This window comes from Amblyomma maculatum, chromosome 1, assembly GCF_055883805.1.
Source record: "Amblyomma maculatum isolate TAMU_Amacu chromosome 1, ASM5588380v1, whole genome shotgun sequence".
NCBI classification, from domain to species: Eukaryota; Metazoa; Arthropoda; class Arachnida; order Ixodida; family Ixodidae; genus Amblyomma; species Amblyomma maculatum.
The window spans coordinates 427,858,175-427,877,222 of NC_139344.1; the positions used below are offsets into that span (position 1 = coordinate 427,858,175).

A 19,048-nucleotide genomic window follows, 5' to 3' on the forward strand; every position below is an offset into this window, starting at 1 on the left:
TTCATAAAATGGCCCTTCCATATCCGCTTAGAAAATATCGATTGTACACCGAAAGAATCGTCACTGCTACTCTTCAAATGGCGAAGAAATAGGCGTGCGAAACCATACATGACGTAGTTTTCTTTAAAAAATTTCAGTGTCGTGGGCGTCATGGCGCTAGGATGGCAGGCCACCGGAGCGAGACATGCGGCTTGTCTACATAGAGCACTTATGTCTCCTAAATTGTTGCCTTTACAGCTCCCATCGAGGTCGAAGTTAATCGCTTTTCTGACGGCAGAGAACTTTTACAGGAACAGCTTTCCCGGGTTCATAATACCCTTGGGATCTATGGTGTTCTTCAGCGAACGCATCAAGCTGATGCCTGTGTCGCCAAGCTCCCGCGCCAGGAGGTTGCGTTTGCCGATGCCGACTCCGTGCTCGCCTGTCGATGTGCCTTCCAGCTCCAAGGCCCTGCAAGAATTTAGAAAGCACATTGCTGTGTTAGGCAACGTGTACATCCACGCCGATCTATCATGTGATCAGAACGCTGTGGCGTTGTTGTTACCTTGAAGGGAAAAAAAGCAAATGGGGACTACACAGAAAAGCACATAAACAGCTTTTTATAGCCATTCATTTTTGCAGTGCAGCTATATGCGGTTATTACGTCGTTAACAAACGTCTAGTATGTACATCAGTACATTGCAGAACCACCTATGGAAGCATTGAAGGCAATTTTAAAACAGTGCAATTGTTAAACTAAAAATGTATGCTCCTGCGTCGTCATCGATTGCTAGAACCGGGAGATAACGCGGCCTAGGGAAGGAGATGAAAACCAAACTTTACGAATTAACATTCTCATTTCTGAGGGTACCTATCGAAGTGGATCTATGGCAAGCATTTACTCGTTACGTTATGATGATCCCAAACAACATATACAGATGTCGACACAGCTGTCGCTCACAAACGTCTGAATTCTTTAACTGCACTTACAACGCTTCTTATGACCATATAGATTTTCAAAACGAAAGCTATAACCATATTAGGAAGAGGTTGTGTTACTATTTCACATCTATTAGGTTATCCTTGTTCCTGCTAAGTTTTATTTTGTTTTATATTGTTTAATGCACCCCAAATCGACAAGGTGCAACGGTGGCGTAGAGGTAGAATGTCCGCCTCGCATGCAAGAGGACCGGGGTTCTAATCCCGGTGCCGCGCAATTCTCCACCGGATTAAAAAAAAGGAATCCGCGTGTCGATGGAATTGCATAAACAGGTTTGGGGCGCGACCTGATGCCGGTGAACACCTCCGGCAACGCACTCCCTCACCAGAACAGGAGTTGGCCACCCTGGTGCAGTAATTGGCCGCAACCTCCTATGATAAGCTCCATAAAACCCCGGCCCTCAGTCACCAGCGGCTGCGGAACAACTGACTACGGCGGCGGTCAGACCTGTGACGCAGCAGGGGGTGCTAAGAATACCTGGCTCCGCTGGACAGGCCGTCATTGAAAACTGACCCTGGCAACGTTTAACGCTAGAACCCTAGCTAGTGAAGCTAGTTTGGCAGTGCTGTTAGAGGAACTAGATGGTATGAAATGGGATATCATAGGGCTTAGTGAGGCTAGGAGGCCGAATGAGGCATATACTGTACTGATGGGCATGTACCGTGTTATCGAGGTTTACCAGAGAGGCGACAACGAGGAGTAGGTTTCCTTGTCAATAAGTATATAGCGGGTAATATAGATGAATTCTTTAGTAATAATGAGAGGGTGGCAGGCATCGTTATTAGGCTTAATAAGCGATATAAACTGAAGGTTGTACAGGCCTACACACCTACATTTAGTTATGATGACAGGCAGTTGAAAGCTTCTACGGAGATGTAGAATAGGCAATGCGAAAACCAAAGACGCAGTATACTGTACCAATGGGCGACTTCAATGTCAAGGTAGGGAAAAAGCAGGCAGGAGACCAGGTAGTAGGTGACTATGGCATTGGTGCTAGGAATAGCAGGGGGGAGTTACTAGTTGAGTTTGCAGAGCGCAATAACCACGGCCGGTCTCGAGGGAGAGCGTGTTTCTCTCTTCTCTTACGGCCTCTCCAATGGGGTCTGTTTCCACCGCCCACCGCGCCTCGGTGGGGTCGCCACCGCCCCACTGCTGCTCCTCCGCTGCAGCCGTTCACGCGCAAGGGAAACGCGCGCTCGCTCTTCGCTCCGCCCGCATCGGTTGCAACCGGCAGGTCCTGATATTTCACCCCTTATTGCTTATTGGAAGAAGCCGTAATCAGCGTCTGATTTATCGTGTATGAGCAATAAAATAGTCAATAATGCGCGTGCGCGTGAGAGCGCGCGCGCCTTCGTCAGTGCTGTCGAGCACGGTCGAATGAAGTTTCGGGTGCACTTACATCAACACTTTTTGCCCCTAAATTTTTCACAAAACTATATGTACCATTTTATGCAGTGTGCCTTTGAAAGCTGTAAGCAGGTAAAGCGCGACCTGACGCTAGTGCATGGAAAACTGTTCGGTGGATATTCCAAGTATTCTGTCAACCGCTGCCGTTTTCGTTTAGAACAAAAGAGGCACTGACGAAAATTCATAGCACGTCTCAGATTCAGAGTAAGGAACAAACATTTACGCATACAGTTAAAATTTCAGTTGTCTAGTGAAGTGGGCTGTTCTAGCTTCGTTTAAAACAAATCAGTAGGTTGAAAGACAGCAGATGTATGCGTAGTCTCGCGACTGACGCACACGTAGACAGTCGTAGTCAGTTTAATACCAGTGATAAAAAAAAACATTTAATCAAGGAAATGGGCATAAACAGACATGCATAATTGAAAAGAGCAGCAAGCAATAAAAAAATGACCTTCAAAGCTAACACATTGCACTCATTCATCAAAACGGTACATGCGGCTAGAAAATTAAAGACTCAAAATCTTTCTGGACGGTTTGTGCACATAAGGAGCTGGCCTTTCGTTCCTGTCTTTCACCTTCTCAGCACAATTGACAAGAAGGAGTCTGAGAAATTTCTCACATATTAATGACGCGGACCTTGGCTATTGTCAATGCCTTCCGGGCAACTCAGCAAAGGTGAGTTCTCAAGTGCTGGCTCGATTAAGATTTGAAGGACTTCAAGGACATTTGCGTGTGGTAGGTGCACGACAGCTTTTTCAAAAAAAGACACAACCTTGTCCAAGAGAGCTACAAACTCTGGTTTTGGATAATGCAGTCCGCTTGGATCTTGTCCTCGCAGAACAGTGTACATGGGGCTGCTTCTTTCGCTGGTTTCAAGAAGGATAGCACAAGCGTCACACCCGAAGTATACTGATTAATTTCACAATGTATTCAGCGACTTAAGCTAAACCAGAATACGTGACAGTGGGTAATGGGATTACAGGAGATACCATCACTTCTTTCAGTTCCTCGGTTACTGATTGCGGCAGAGCTGAAATGATTTCGTCGGTGTCGACACTATGTGCCTAGGCGCGCAATACAGCGCGACATACAACTCCTATAGTCACCTCTGAATAAATAGCACAAAGAAAAGCTTTTATATCCATTATTGAGGAGTGTCCCTTGAGTAACAGTGGCGAATGTGTAATAAGCAAAACATTCTACCAAAATAATGGGGCAGCGATTGCTCACTAAGGCAGGCATTACTGCACAGATACTGCACAGATAGTTACAAGGAACTAATAGTTCAAAAACAAACTAGAAAAACAAAGGAAATATTGCTAGGAATTATTGCTTGAAATAAATTTCCCGGTTTTGTCATGAACTAATCATGGTATCATGTAAACATTTAATTAAACCAACGTTTATTTGCAAAATCAAAATAATGTTTATAATACAACATAAAACATTTGCTGGTCTATAAATTATACCAAAATTGAAAACAAAACTTAAAAGCGTTTACTTTGACGTTATAATACTAATACTTTGTCATGTAAGCAATGTGCAACTTACATTACATTTTTATAAAATTATTTTCATCTTCGGTGTTACCTCGATGGTTTCTCATCCATTGTTGCTGTTATGTTTGCCTTGAAGAAGCTTCGATGTGATCACTGCTCATTTAAATTTTTTATTCATCTTCTTGTACAGGCTTGGGCAAAAATTCAGATTAAAATAAACAAAAGTAGATACCATGCCGCAATACATGTCATATGCTTGTCGAGCGTCTGCTGAGCGACAGTGCTTTTTAATATAAAGACTCCATTCACGTGTGTAGCACGCTGACAGAATGCCGCTGCAGCGTCTACCTTCTGTAATCTTTCATTTAGGGGCTGCACTCACCACGAAACCCCCGGGCGACAGCGCGAAACCAGGCAAAAGCCACCCGCCGCCACTGAAGCAGATGCGGAGCGAACAGTGAGCAGGTCGCGCCCCTTGCGGCGGCGGAGAGCGTGACTCAAGGAGAAAAGTTCCCATTGTTCACGCGGCGATTGAGAAGGCCGTAAGAAAGAGCGCGCGCTCTCTCCCCCGAGACCGGCCGTGCAATAACTTAAGAATCATGAATACCTTCTTCAGCAAACGGAAGAACCGGAAATGGACATGGAAAAGTCCTAACAGGGAGACTAAAAATGAAATTGACTTCATAATGTGTTCAACCCCCGCCATTATGCAAGATTTAGAGGTAATCGGGAAAGTGCGATGCAGTGACCACAGGGTGGTGAGGTCCCGAATTAGCCTAAATCTGAAGAAGGAACGCAACAAATTAGTAAGAAAGAAACCCATCAAATAATTAGCGGTGAAGTGAAGGGCAGAAGAATTCAGGATCTCGCTACAGAATAGATATTCAGCTCTAAACGAGAATGGCGACATTACTCTAGAAGCAATGAACAATAATTTCAGAGATATCATTACTGAATGTGCGGTAGAAGTAGGTGGTAGGATAGTTAGAAAGGATACCGGTAAGCTGTCTAAGGAGACGAAAGATTTGATTAAGAAACGCCAGAGTATGAAAGCTTCCAATCCAACAGACCAGACTGAATTGACCGAGATATCAAAGCTAATCAATAAGCGCAAGGTGGCCGATATAAGGAAGTATAACACGGAGAAAATTGAGCATGCTGTAAAGAACGGGGGAAGCCTTAAAGTGGTAAAGGAGAAATTAGGCAAAGGCAAAAACCAGATGTTGCGATAAGGGACAAGGAAGGTAACGTCATCACTAATATGGACAAGATAGTAAAAGTAGCCGAGGAGGTCTATACAGATCTCTACAGTAGCCAAAGTAGTCAGGACCGTAAGGAGATTGACGGTAGGGAAAAATAGTCAGACGTTCCACCAGTTACGAAGGACGAGGTCAAGAAAGCATTAGAAACTATGAAAAGGGGGAAATCAGCTAGAGAAAATCAGATAACTACAGATTTGCTGAAGGACGGAGGGGATATCGTGTTAGAAAAGCCGGCCACCCTGTATACGCAGTGCCTGGTGTCATCGACGGTACCGGAACCATGGAAGAATGCAAACATTATCCTCATTGATAAGAAAGGGGACTCTAAGGACCTTAAAAATTACAGACCAATCAGCTTACTGTCTGTTACGTATAAGGTATTTACTAAGGTAATCGCTGATAGAATCAGGACAACCTTAGACTGCAATCAAGCAAAGGATCAAGCAGGTTTTTGGAAACGGTACTCTACTATCAATCATATCCATACCACCAATCAGGTGATAGAAAAATGCTCGGAATATAACCAGCCCTTATACATAGTATTCATTGATTACGAAAAAGCATTTGACTCAGTTGAAACCTCGGCGGTGATGCAGGCATTGCGAAATCAAGGGGTCACGCGGTATTCGGAGGTCGTGGGTTCGGTTCCCACCATCGGCACGTTGTTTTTTCTTCTACTTTGTGTTTAATTATATTTCCCTTAAACAGATTATATTACTAATTTCTGTGATTATCCAAGTAAACATTAAAAAATACATAAAGTAACATCCCCAACGCTTTCCTTGGCCTCGCCGACTGTTGGCTTCTTTCCTTCATGTATTCTAACGAGCATCTTCATTTCCCCTTAATTGATCTGCTTGTAGCTTACGGGGGTCTCGGTTCTGGCAGTCTTGAAGCCATAGGTAGCGTAAGAGGGTTCTAGCACAGCTTTCGCCCTCGCTCTTGATCACGTTCTACGTGACGCTGGAGGTAACAAAGGACGTTCTACGTCCGCCGCTATGGTTGAGGGTGGCGCTGGTGAACACTCTCAAGGTTCGTATACAGACAACATAAATACCCAAGCAAGTAGCAGAGGGGACAGCTGCCGATGTAGCTCAGTTGGAAGAGCACAGGACGCGGTATTCGGAGGTCGTGGGTTCGGTTCCCACCATCGCCACGTTGTTTTTTCTTCATACTATGTGTTTAATTATATTTCCCTTAAACAGATTACATTACTAATTTCTGTGATTATCCAAGTAAACATTAAAAAAATACATAAAGTAACATCCCCAACGCTTTCCTTGGCCTCGCCGACTGTTGGCTTCTTTCCTTCATGTATTTTGGCACCACGACACTTAATCCCGTTTCTTGTATTAACGACGGAAGTACGGACCGCTCTACCAACGTCGCTGTGTTGTGGCGTCCGTAAAAATCACCCCATCCCATATAGCGAGGTTGAAATGCACCAGCACATCCACTAGAGCAGACCCAGGCTCCAATACGCACCTGCTCTTCCACGTTTGCGCAAGCCTTGTCGTGGCGGGAATATCGCCCGATCAGTTCAAGCAGAGAGCCCAGAGATGAGAGGGAGCTGGTTTATTAGGTTTCATCACACCATCGCCGGCTCTGCCTGTGTCGGATCTCGTGCCTTGCGAGGGGCCTACTCGTTTTCGTTCCGTTTTGTGCTCAGATTATAGAGTCCCGGTCCCTCGACTAGTGAGAATGTTGCAACAGCCTGGCGTGTTTTTGCCGAAATGCGATGGCTATTGAAAGCGGTAAGATCAACATGACGGGAATCAGAGGTGTAATTATTCATCAGAAGACTGATTACTGGAACCCTGATGTCTCATATTTGTCTCGTCACGTTGAATGTCCCGGGTCAATTTCTACTTGTTGCTTTTTCATTTAGTCGGCGCCTTTAAGGCGAAAGCTTCACTGCTCCCCCTCTGGTAAAGGTCAGAGTGGGCTAGCAATTGACCTTCAAGGAGACCTTCGGCAGCTCTTGAGGTGCGCTGGTTTAACCATGTAACTAGCGACGTCACTCGCCGGAGTAGTTCCGCCGCTTAAGCCACCGTGTATACGCTCTGCCGGTGTCAGACGGCGTGATGTCGCGAGTTTGGCCACGATTTAAAGAAGAGCGCGCCGCTCGCCTATAGGCAGTGCGCTGGGCCGCCTCGGAACGTTACGATATTGCGTCCCCTTCTGTTTAGCGTTGTTGACTTGGTTAGCCTTGACCAGCTGTCTTTGGTGTCTGTGCAGCAGAATGTGCTCGACACCGAGCGCTACGTTGTCATGACCTTCGTTCTTTCTCTTTGAATTAACAATTACATCAAACTCTCAACAAGCAGTGTCGCACCTGTTGCCAAGCTTGGTAGCGACCTCTTTGACGGTGGCGAGCTCCTTCTTGTCGCTAGGGTCGAAGAGCATCAAGGTGTGGAAGTTGCCGTCGCCCACATGTCCCACCACGGTGCCCAGAATGCCGTTACACAGAATGTCCTCCTTGGCTGCTGCCACGATCCCCGGAAGCCGCGAGATGGGGACGCATACGTCCGTCACGTAACACCTCGCGTCCGGTCGCATCGCGGACGTCGCGTAGTAAACGGAATGGCGCGCCTTCCACAGCTTGCTGCGCTGCTCTGGCTCCAGCGCCCACTGAAACTCTGAGGCCCCGTTGGCCTGCGCCAGCTCCGTCACCGTGTCCACCTGCAGAGAGTAGCCGGGAATAGTGAAGGCGACGTTTCGCCGTAGTCCCACCCTTCCTCGTTTTGATCGGGAGCTTAAGACAACGCGTCCAAAGCGTTAAAATTAGTCATCACTGACATAACTATGTGTGCTCAGAGACTACTTTGACTAAGGATGGAGTTGTCATGGTTAAGAGAACAAAGAAAAATCAAATAGAGCTGTTGGAATTGCAGGCTAAGCGTCTTGACAAAGCTGCTTGCGCATAGACTTTACTTTCTGTTCGCTAATTTCTTAGACTACGCTGCTGTGTCATTCGCTTCCAAATTCGGAATTTGGGAGTAATGGTTGTATGCTCACTAGTATTGTGTGATTATAGTGTGTCCAGGCACCCTATAGTGACAGCCCGATGCTCAGCTCGCTTCTGACCCTACTGCGCCGAGCAGCTAAGCACCGTCACTCTGATATCGCGAACTCTCCTTAAATCATCCCTTAAAAAGTGTCTTGTATTGTATATGTATTTTCTTCCGCTGTGATATTGGATGCCGCGCGCGAATGCTGAATTTTTTTCTGTTTATCCGATGCTACCTGCTCTGTTGTTACCAACTGTTGTCACATTATTAGGAATGTTAAATCTCTCCGGTAATTAAATCACTCCTGTGTCGTGCCTCCAATTGGTGGCTCATAAGGTGTGGCCCTACATCGCCGGTCAGCCACGCGGTCATGCATTAAATCTGGCACTTGAGTACAGGCGTTTGTCCTCTTCCCCATCCTAACTGGTCATAGTGAGTGTGGGGTAGCATTCACTGTATCATTTGGTTCGTAAGCTGCCTTCTCGCGCTATGACAGGACAGGACAAAGGAAACGCGGATGCCGAAAGCAGTCCAGTGGCTAGTAATGTAAGTACCCTAAGATTTCCACTTCAGCGAAGATACGTATATTTACATATTCAAGCAACCTACAACTCGGACAGTGCTCTGTCTATTCAATACACGCAGAAGCTTTAGTGATGGCGGTGAACCCAACTTTTGAAACTTCAGAACGAGGAAATACCTTCCGGTAATGACGCTGGCATGGCCATATGGCAGAGGTTTTGAGCCCTGGAGAGAGCTTTTGAGTCTTAGAGGGAGCCTGCACGAACGCTGAAAGCGCTATGAACTCTGGGTAATCTGGACAAGTCCGCCATTTTTTTGTACAGGGAAGCAGTCGATCGTGGAGCGGGCCGCGCATATAGTCCCAAAGCGATGGTTTACTGTTAGGTCGTGGGCTGCAACAACCGAACGCAGACTAAAGCGCAAAAGGCGAAGTCCTGGTAGGGCAATTGCGGATTTTCCAAAATACCAAAGGTACGCTTACACAAATGCGACAAGACCAGGAGCGATCGGAACGTCGAAGACGAGAGTGGCTTGCACGCATCAACAGACGGGGCATCCACAGAGGTCCGTACAATTATACCAAGTGTGTGCACGTCATTTCGTGTCAGGTACGTAAACGATTATAGATGTATGTGGCACTGGTCAATTTGTTTATTTTTTCGCAGCCACGCGTTTTGCGGTTTAAGTCTGGAGCGGCTCCGTGGTTGCTTTGTATTTATGCGTGCCCCTCGAATGTTGTACATATGAGGCACGAATTGCTGCAGGAACTCACCATTCTAGCTTCACGTGTTCATTTTGCAGCTCGGCAGTTAAAACTTTTCGATGAATGCAATCCCGGCTAGGCCCCAGCGTTACACCTGGGGTGCACGCATAAAAACGAATCAACCGTCCGCTGGTGCGTGCACGGCACTCTATTCTGCGACGTTTCGATCGCTCCTGGTCTTGTCGTATTTGTGCAGGCCTATGTTTGGTATTTTAAAGAACCCTCAATCGTCTTTTTCGGGCTTCACCTCCATCATTTTAGTTTGCGTTCGACTGTTGCAGCCCACGACTGCACAGTGACCATCGTTTTGACACTATTTGCGCGGCCCGCTCCACGGTCGACTGCTGCACTGCACAGGAAAATGGCACTCTCAGTGCAAGCTCCCTATAAACGCATTGTAAATCAACCAGTGTGTTTTCACAGTGCTCAGCAGAAAGTTTCATGAGAACATTATTGAATATACACGGCCAATGACTCCGTCAAGAGCTGAAATGAAGCGAATTTCACGCAGTAAAAATTAATGCCTGTCATTACAACGGCTCACTAGAAAAATGTAAATAAACTGTTCATTAATCTGCGCTAAAGTGCAAAAAAATGAAAAACATTATTGAGGCGCTCAATAGCCCTTAAGAGCGTTAAGACGAAAACCTATGTGGCTAGCTCTGCTCTAGTGTTTATTTGACACAATTCAGGACATCGGTTTATTCCGTGCAGGTAAAGTCCCTTGATAATTTGAAAGTAGCGACTCTCTGTGAACTATGCCGCCGCGCCGCGCACCCTCACCGATCCTCCTCTTTCACCTCTCCCATCAGACGGTGATTGGCTCCGCGGGCAGTCTTCGGGAAAAGCGCGCGTTAAGTTCGCTTTTTTTGTGTTTTCATTTTTCGTCGGCGACATTTTTTGGGCAGCCGCCGCTGCTACGACCGATCTCCCTGACATTGCGCGCTTGCACTTCGCGTTATTCGCGCTCCTTTAGTGCAGTACTATGCCCAGTTGCTGCGCAATTCAGTGCACACGCCGGCGTGAAAGAGGCTTTGTTCTTTTCGCGATTCCGAGCGGCAAGAAAGACACCGTTAGAAGAAAAAAGTGGCTGTGCAACATCGACTTCAAGAACTTTACGCCGACGCAGACTGTCCATCTCTGCGAGGTGCTGTGCATTTCTTCCAAGCGACTGTGTACACTGAAACTGCATGCAAGCCCAGTCGAAAATAACTACAGAACTGTGTCAAAAATACGACAAAATATCCTGTAGTTCTGTCGTAACCATCAGAATTCTCTGTAGTTCTGTAGTACTTTTCTGTAGTTCTGTAGCACTTTTCTGCTGTAACTACATAAGTTTCTGATGTTACTACAGAATTTTCTGTTGTCACAACAGGTTTCCCGTCATAAATCGCACAGAAATTCTGTCATAACATCAGAAAATGTTCTGTAGTTTTTTCCGACTGGGAGCGCATCACTAATCTGGCAATCTCACTTAATTCACTGATCATTTTGCGTCGTTATGCGTGTTATTGTTTTCGCTTCATGGTTCCGCTCAACGTGCTATAATAGCTACGGCTGATGCATACAATGCGCATACATTCGCATACAATACCCGCTTTTATTTCTGAACCTAGGTCTCGCTTTTCAACGATAGCGCGTGAAATTAGGGAGATTATTAAGCATTAATAGAGTTATGTCGCAGGAAAGCGTGTACAGATCTCGTCCACAGAACGTGTCCGCAAAACTATATATCCGCACACCAAAAATTTCTCTTTAAACCCTTAAAATTTGACCTTGTCGGAATCTGGCAAAAATTGATGTCTAACCTAACTTGAATATGGCGAATTCAGTGTTTACGTCCAAATTTTAGGACTTCCCGCAAAATGCAGCCCCAGGAACCCTCTGAATTTTACCTCATCCGAATGTGGCCAAAATCGATGTCTAACCTATAATTTGGGTATGACGAATTCAGTGAAGTCGAATCCAAATTTTGGTGGTCGAGAGGGCCAACGTTTTGGGTGCGGACACTTTCCTTGGATGACGGGAAATTAGTGCGCGGATCTTTGACTCTCGGTTTCGGCTCGACATCACCTCAAGGTCGCCAACAGCGGGAGCTAAAGGCGTTTTATGCTTAATAGAAAAAAGTTCATATTCGTTTTCAAGTCGCTGCGAAAATTCTCAACTACAAAACGATTAAGCCGTTGCATGTTGCACTGCGCGGTGCCAAACTCGGACTGAACCTTAATGAAAAATTTTAGGACGGCCATCAAGCAAATGTCCCAGCTTTTTCCCAGCAAACATCCCGCTACTAAAACTCCACTCGTGAGCAACTTTATAAACTGTGCTTCCGCGAAAATTAGTTAAAGGGTAATCTAAATTTAACTAAGAATTGGTATGCTGAAAATATTCTGGGATGTTCAAATTCTGGAGCGCTTGCACGAGTATAGGAGGCAGAGAACTCAGCTGGGGAATGGCTGCAAGTCCGGGCACGGGCACGACAGTCTTCTCGTCTTTCTCAACTTCCTTTTTCCTTTCTTCATCTATGTGTTTTCCTCTTCTTCAGGGTTGCTACATTTCCCTCCGGGGCAGCCGAAGCCCCCCTGGGCGAAGGAGTTAGTGGTTCCCACGGGATTGGCACAGCTTCATCCGGGAGACATGAGCGAGTTCCGTTGTAGCTGAGCAACGACCACTTGCGGTCATGCGTGAGATTTCGTAATTCAGGTCACTGACGCGGTCGAGGGCAACTTAAGGGCCAGCCTAATGCGCCAACATTTTTTGGGATAAATCAAGTTTCCGGAGAGGTCGCCAAAGCCACCCTAAGTCTCCAGTTGCGTAAGACACATGGCGATGCTGTCTGTCGTACCGAGCTTTGGAACGCTCTTGAGAAGCCAAAATCCGCAAACGGGTGAGACGGCGAGCTTCTTCGGCCCGACAAACAGTTTCGGCGATGCGAGGTTCGTCATGGACCAAATAGGAAAGAATCGTGAAGAGGAAATACCGAGGATCACGGGCATAAAGAAGAAAAAACGGGCTGCTGCCGGTCGTTTCATGCGCTGCAGTGTTGAAGGCAAACGTTATAAACGGCAGTATTGTGTCCCAGTTCTTGTGGTCTGATGCAATGTACATAGAGAGCATGTTGAGTGTATGGTTGGTGCGCTCCGTCAAACCGTTGGTTTGAGGGTGGTATGGTGTGGAGTGTCGAAAATGTGACGAGCACAAACGGAGAAGCTCTTCCACAACATCTGCCGTAAACTGCCGACCTCGATCACTGATGATCAATCGCGGAGGTCCATGGCGCAGGATGACGGAACGGATCAAGAACATGGACACGTGGTGAGCGGTGGCTGAAGGAAGAGCGGCCGTTTCGCAGTAGCGGGTGAGATAGTCGGCACAAACTACGATCCAGCGATTTCCAACGGGTGATTTCGAGAAAAGACCCATAAGGTCGATTCCAACTTTCTGAAATGCACCATGTGATGGAGTCACAGGATGGAGCAGGCCCTGTGGCGTGGATGTAAGACGTTTGTGCCGTTGGCACTCGGTGCAGCTCACCACATATCGCTCAGTCGTCTGGTGCATCTTCGGCCAATAAAACCGGTCGCAAGCACGGTGGAGGGTTCGTGCAGATCCCCATCGTGCCTTGCACGCAGGATGCACGAGCGGTAATTCTCGAGAATCACAAGTAGAAACTTCGTGCCGGTGCTGGAATAAGTCTTTTTGTACAGAAGGCCATCACGGAGAAAGAATGAGGCGGGAGCTGCGGAATCCCGCGCAGCCGCAAGCAGTGGCTCGAGGCTTATGTCGGTCTCTTGCACAGTCCGCAGAGCCGAGGCGTCAGGAAACTCGGGAACAACGGATGAGATGTAGTGATCGAAGTCAGCAGAGTCACATTCGGTCGTGGGAAGGGGGAGATGTGATAGGCAGTCTGCGTCGGCGTGTTGTGGCCACTCTTGTACGAGACAGTGAAGTCGTATTCCTGCAGACGAAGGGCCCAGCGTGCCAGACGACCAGATGGATCACGAAGGTTGACAAGCCAACACACGGCATGATGGTCCGTCGCAACCGTGAAATGGCGTCCATATAGGTAGCACGGAAACCGCTGAACAGCGAAAACTACAGCGAGGCACTCTTGCTAAGTAACAGTGTAGTTACGCTCAGGTTTGCTGAGGGAACGGCTTGCATACGCAACTACATGCTCTCGGGTTGCCGAACGTTGCACAAGCATAGCACTAACACCAATCCCACTTGCATCAGTGTGCCCTTCCGTCGGAGCGGAGGGATTGAAGTGCCGTAGTATGAGATGTGACGTGAGCAGAAACTTTAGCTGGTGGAAAGACGCGTCACAATCTGAGGTCCAGTCGAAAAGGGACGTCCTTTTGTAGAAGGGACGTCAAAGGGTAAGCGACGTCGGCAAACCTTGGGATGAATCGTCGAAAGTAGGAGCAAAGCCCCAGAAAACTGCGGAGCTCCTTTTGGTTATGGGGTCTTTCAAATGCTGCAACTGCTGCAGTTTTCTGTGGATCTGGCCGAACTCCATCGCGGTCGACGAGATGTCCGAGTACCAGCGCTTGACGCTCGCCAAAACGGCACTTTTTAGAATTCAGGACTAGGACAGCCTTCTGCAGGCAATCTAAAACAATAGCGAGTCGCGTGTGTTGTTCAGTGAAAGTGCGGCCAAAAATAACAACGTTGTCTAAATAGCACATGCAGATTGCCCACTTGAGGCCCCACATTACTGTGTCCATAAATCTCTCAAAAGTGGCCGGTGCATTACATAGGCCGAAGGGCATCACATTTAATTCAAACAGGCCGTTCGGAGTAACAAGTGGAGTTTTTTCTTTGTCAACGGGGTCCATCGGAATCTGCCAATACCCCGGTCGCAAATCAACCGAAGAGAAATAAGATGCAGAGAAAAGGCAATCTAAGGCATCGTCGATGCACAGGAGGGGATACACATCCTTTTTAGTGATTGAGTTGAGGCGACGGTAGTCAATGCAGAACCTCCATGCTCCGTCCTTTTTTTTTACCAGTATCACGGGAGCAGCGCAGGGACTGGAGGACTCCTGAATTACGCCCCTGTTAAACATGTCTTTAACTTGCTCCGTGATCACCTTGCACTCTGACGGCGACACGCAGTACGGCTTTTGGCGTATTGGGTGGGCAGATCCCGTGTTAATCCTGTGGCGTGCGCGCGACAGCGGAAAACGTTGAGAGCCGTCGGATTGCGCGAAATCAAAGACGGACATGTGCTGGGACAAGAGGTTCTTCGATATCTGTCATTGTGAGGTGTTCAACGATGCGCTGATCATCGCAAGAAGCTTCTCATCAGCAGGTGAGTTAGTGGCGGGGTTATCAAGGGAAGAAGAAGGAGAGTTATATAATTCGGGAGAGCTGCGCTACATGAAGCTAGCTTAGAGCCCGCTGGAAAAACAACCGGTTTCGGCGAGCAATTTATAGTGCACCGTCCGGTACGGCCCTCTTTCACGTAAACCAAACAATGCGGCACTAATACATTTTTCTTTACGCACTGTAAGTTAAGAGGTGCCACAGTAACCTCAAAAGCGTCATTAATAGGACGGGAGCAGGGCACCTGAACACACGCTGCAGAATGTGGCGGTACGACGATTTCATCACACGCACAAAACTTCTTCATAATTTGACGTCTCTTCCAAAAGTTCACTAGGAAGAGGACCATACCACTTAGCTCTCCCGTTCGACAATCAACTGTAGCTCAGCACATACGCAGGAATCAATTCCCAAGATTACATCGTGTGTTGATCGGGGCAGTACTGCAAATTCCGCCGGAAATATTGTACCCCCCAACGAAACTTTAACACTGCATACCCCAACCGGACACAATAACTCTCCACTTACTCCATTAAAATTAGCAGTTTTGACCCAAACAAACATAAGTTTGTTCTTCAAAAGGTTATTATGACCTGTTGTCGCGATTTCGCATCACACCGGTTTTAAGCCGCACCACCAGAAGAGAACATCTGTAGCCACTACTCCTGTGCTCAGAGGGAATCCACAGATGCCTGGCCACATGTGGAAAAGGCAGCGCCATCTACCCTCTATTCAGTAAAGAGCAGACGGCTTTCATATCTCGAGTTGATGCCGACGAAGAAAGTTTCCCAGCATCCATCGATTGACATCCGACTCCATTAAAGGTATGTAAGTATTTTGAATATAAGAAAATATAGCCTAGTAATTTGTTTTTGAAGATTAGTTTTTGTTTTGTTTTTTTTCAAAATGTAAACTAATTACCGAGACATTAGCACCAGTGTCTACAAACGCCATAGTAGGTAAACCATCAACAAGCACATTAACCTTGTTCTTTAACATGCACACAGACGGAGGAACGTAAGGTAGCAGCGCACATTGTCCATTGGCCGCGCTGGCTAGTTTTCCTGCGTTGGTGGTGGAGATCGGCGCACACGAAATGACGGAGGCGGTGTCACATTACGGTCAGACGCTGGAGAATGGCTGCGGAGTCCTTCGTTTTGAAAACGGCCCTCTCGGGATGGATGTTCGGGCCGACAGCTGTCGATGTAGGGCTGGACGGTTCGTCGGTTCGATGCCGTCGGAGGATTCCTGAATTGTGCGCGTCGATTGTAGTAGAGGGAAATGTGACCCGCGACACCACACCGGTAGCACACGGGCATAGAGCGATCAAACAGCTGCGCTTCAGTGGACTCTTGCGAGGTAGGACGCGAGGGATATTGAAATGTAGGTTCCGGGTCGACGCAGCTCTCCCGCGGTAGGCGCGGTGTACGGTTTGAGTAGGACCGAGTGTCTCTGCGCTGATGAGAGAATTGCCGGTAAATCTGGTTTGGCCTTGGTCGCGGGGTGTCCGGGTCTTCCCGGAAGGCGAAGTAGCTGTCATTGGCCGGCGTATAGCTAGACGTTGGTGGGAACGTACGTGCATGGGCTGGAAAAGCGTATGCTTCATCTGCGAAGCCAGAGGGCGGCCGGGCAAGCAGATCACGTCGTGAAATTTAATCCCTTACGATTTCACGAATGGCGCACAGGAGACTTGAGGATGGAGATTCTTCGACGCTGGCCATGGTGGTGACATTTGCCAGTCGCCCAAACTTCGGTGTAATGCGGCGTGTCTTGAGGGCCTGTGTCGGCTGTGTCGAATAACGTCGGTGACTGAACTCAAGTTGTCTTTGGCAATGAGGAAGTGGTAGACGTCTTCCGCAATGCCCTTGAGCAGATGGCCTACCTTGTCTTCCTCGGTCATCCGACTGTCGACGGTCTTACATAATTGAAGTACTGCCACGATATGCGCCGTGCAAGTCTCGCCTGCTGTCTGAGCTCTCTGAGCAAGTGTCTGCTCACCCTGTCCTGCCTCCTCTTTGCAGTCAGATCGCCAAAACATTCTTTGATAGCTTCCACAAAGCCATCCCAAGTGGCCAGAGAGTCTTGGATTTCATAAGAACAAATCTATTAAGCTAGCGTTTCTCCATGAAAGAGAGAACATCTGAGACAGTTTTGAAAAGAAGCATATCGTACTAAGAATTTTCATAGAGTTCAGAAAAACATTTCATTGTCTAAACCACAAATTTCAAATTTAAAAGTTCGAAATGTATGAAATTAGAGGCCTTTCACTGCAATTTTTAAAATCCTATCTTTCGAACCAGGCACAATATACTAGCATTAACAGGCTTCAGTCCATAATAAATAATAATATAGGCGGAGTGCCACAGGCCAGCATAGTGGGCCCTTTTTTCAACTTGTGCATTAAACGAGTCATGACACCAAGTTTGGAATGTAAACTGTTTATTTCATCTTATTCCTGATGTGTCAAGCAACTAAACCTCGAAGTTTCAGCTGTATCAGAGCTGCAGATATTTTTAAAACTACTATTTTTGTTTCTTCAACAGCTTGCTGATCTGGCAACCGGCGCAGCCGGTGACGCCATATGGTGATGCCGTGTCATCTGCTGCATGTTCTGTGCACGAGCAGCGTCAACAGTGATTACGCGAAGCCGCGGTAATGCCGGTCCAACAGCAGTCATGCCGCCTACCGAGGTTACCGCAAACTGAGCTTTTCGTCGATCTCTGTTGGTGCTTGTAACCTAGGGAATAGCGGCATCTGTGGGTAGGATTCAGGTGCACGTCTGCGGTCGAGTACGAAAGGAGCACGAGCTGACCCGCTCGGACAGCGAGCACGTTGTACACTGAAACACGTCTCAAAATCTGCACATAAAATGCGCAATGTATTTAGTGCCATCCGACGGCTCCTTTGTAGAATCTTCGGGTACAGCATGACATAAAAGCAGCGTAATCGCACTACATCGAGGCACCCAATACTCCGGCCGTCTTAGCAGCATCGTTTACACAGCTCGTTTTCAGGTCCAAGCCTGGCCCTAGCCGTCATGAAAGTACACGATAAGCTCATAAGGCTTATAGCCCCGGATGCCGAAAGCTTACCGCTACGGCTCCGCCCGCGAGCGCGAAGGACGACGGCGCTCCGGTTGTCCTCTTCTCCCTAATCGGAGCTAAGCCTAAATTACTTCACATCGAAGCCACAGCAGTAGGCACTTTGTAATAGATGAACGAGGCGTTTTAGTAACTAGGCCACTCAACCATGAAACTGCTCTACTCAGAACGCTAATGTTACCTAGTAAAGAAAATTGTTATTTTCGGCGACGCTTTAAAAGAGGAGATAGCGTACAAGAACACGGACACCGCAACCGCACCGGCTGTGAGCAAAATCTCCCACCGTATGGGTCGGCATTTCAAAAGAAGCATTCGTTTCTGAAATTCCTTTTTCAAGGGCCTATTATTATTACGAGAAAAAGAAATTATGGCACGCTGTTCTGACACACAGTGCAAGGGATCCGCCGTATCGCTGGTGCAGACGGCTTGCGCGGAAGGCACGGCCGACGTAGCCGGTGCGGCGGTGTTTATGACGGTGAGGGCAGTGCTGCCACGGACGTTGGCGGCGGCAGCGGTGGTCGCGCCGAAGGGTGGGTGCCTGGGCAAAAACTAAATCGCGCTTCATTGCAGTCTGTGTGCTGTTCTTAGAAACGTGCTGAGTACACTTATTGGGAGTCATGCCAGTCTTTTAGCAAGACACACGCGAACACAGTACAGTGTGTATCAACAGATTATCGGCGCCGGCACATGCAGCAGACGACTAGGTGGCTGGTGTCGCTCTGTGATGTCACCAAGCATTTCAACATGGCGAGCGCTGTCGGTGGGAGGAGCTTGACGGTGTCAACTTCAACCACTTATTTCGAAATAAGGAATGCGTCTAGGGCGCTCAAAGTTCGGATTGTCTCCCAAACTAAAAACCGTAATACATTGGATGACCGCGGCATGACCCCTTTAACGACATGGTAAGCATCGCCGGCCAAACATCGTCTTTTATCTATGGAGATGGCACCAGTGTTTTCCTCTCTTCGAACGATTGTGATGCCCTAAGAGAAAAAAGAAACATTACTTAATTTATCCAAACTAAACACTTGGACAAAACGAAAAGGGTTAAAAATAAATGCAAATAAAAGAAAAGCCATTATCTTTAAACCAAGGACCAAAATTCTACACACTAATAATATACCACTATTAATTCCAGAAGGGATTGAACTAGCAGACAAATTTAAAATGCTCGGA

The 19,048-nt window shown here is 47.4% G+C and overlaps 1 protein-coding gene across 1 annotated transcript in view; it reads right to left on the minus strand.

Moving 5' to 3' along the window:
- Positions 1–284: 284 nt before the first annotated feature.
- LOC146209320 (D-lactate dehydrogenase, mitochondrial-like) overlaps positions 285–19,048 on the minus strand; it is a 37,003-nt gene continuing 18,239 nt past the window's right edge. Inside the window, exons 5-6 of the mRNA XM_084579964.1 lie at positions 7,483–7,829; positions 285–450 (exon numbers count right to left, since the gene is read on the minus strand). Coding sequence (XP_084436090.1) covers positions 285–450; positions 7,483–7,829 — 513 coding nt within the window. The remainder of the gene's footprint in view (positions 451–7,482; positions 7,830–19,048) is intronic.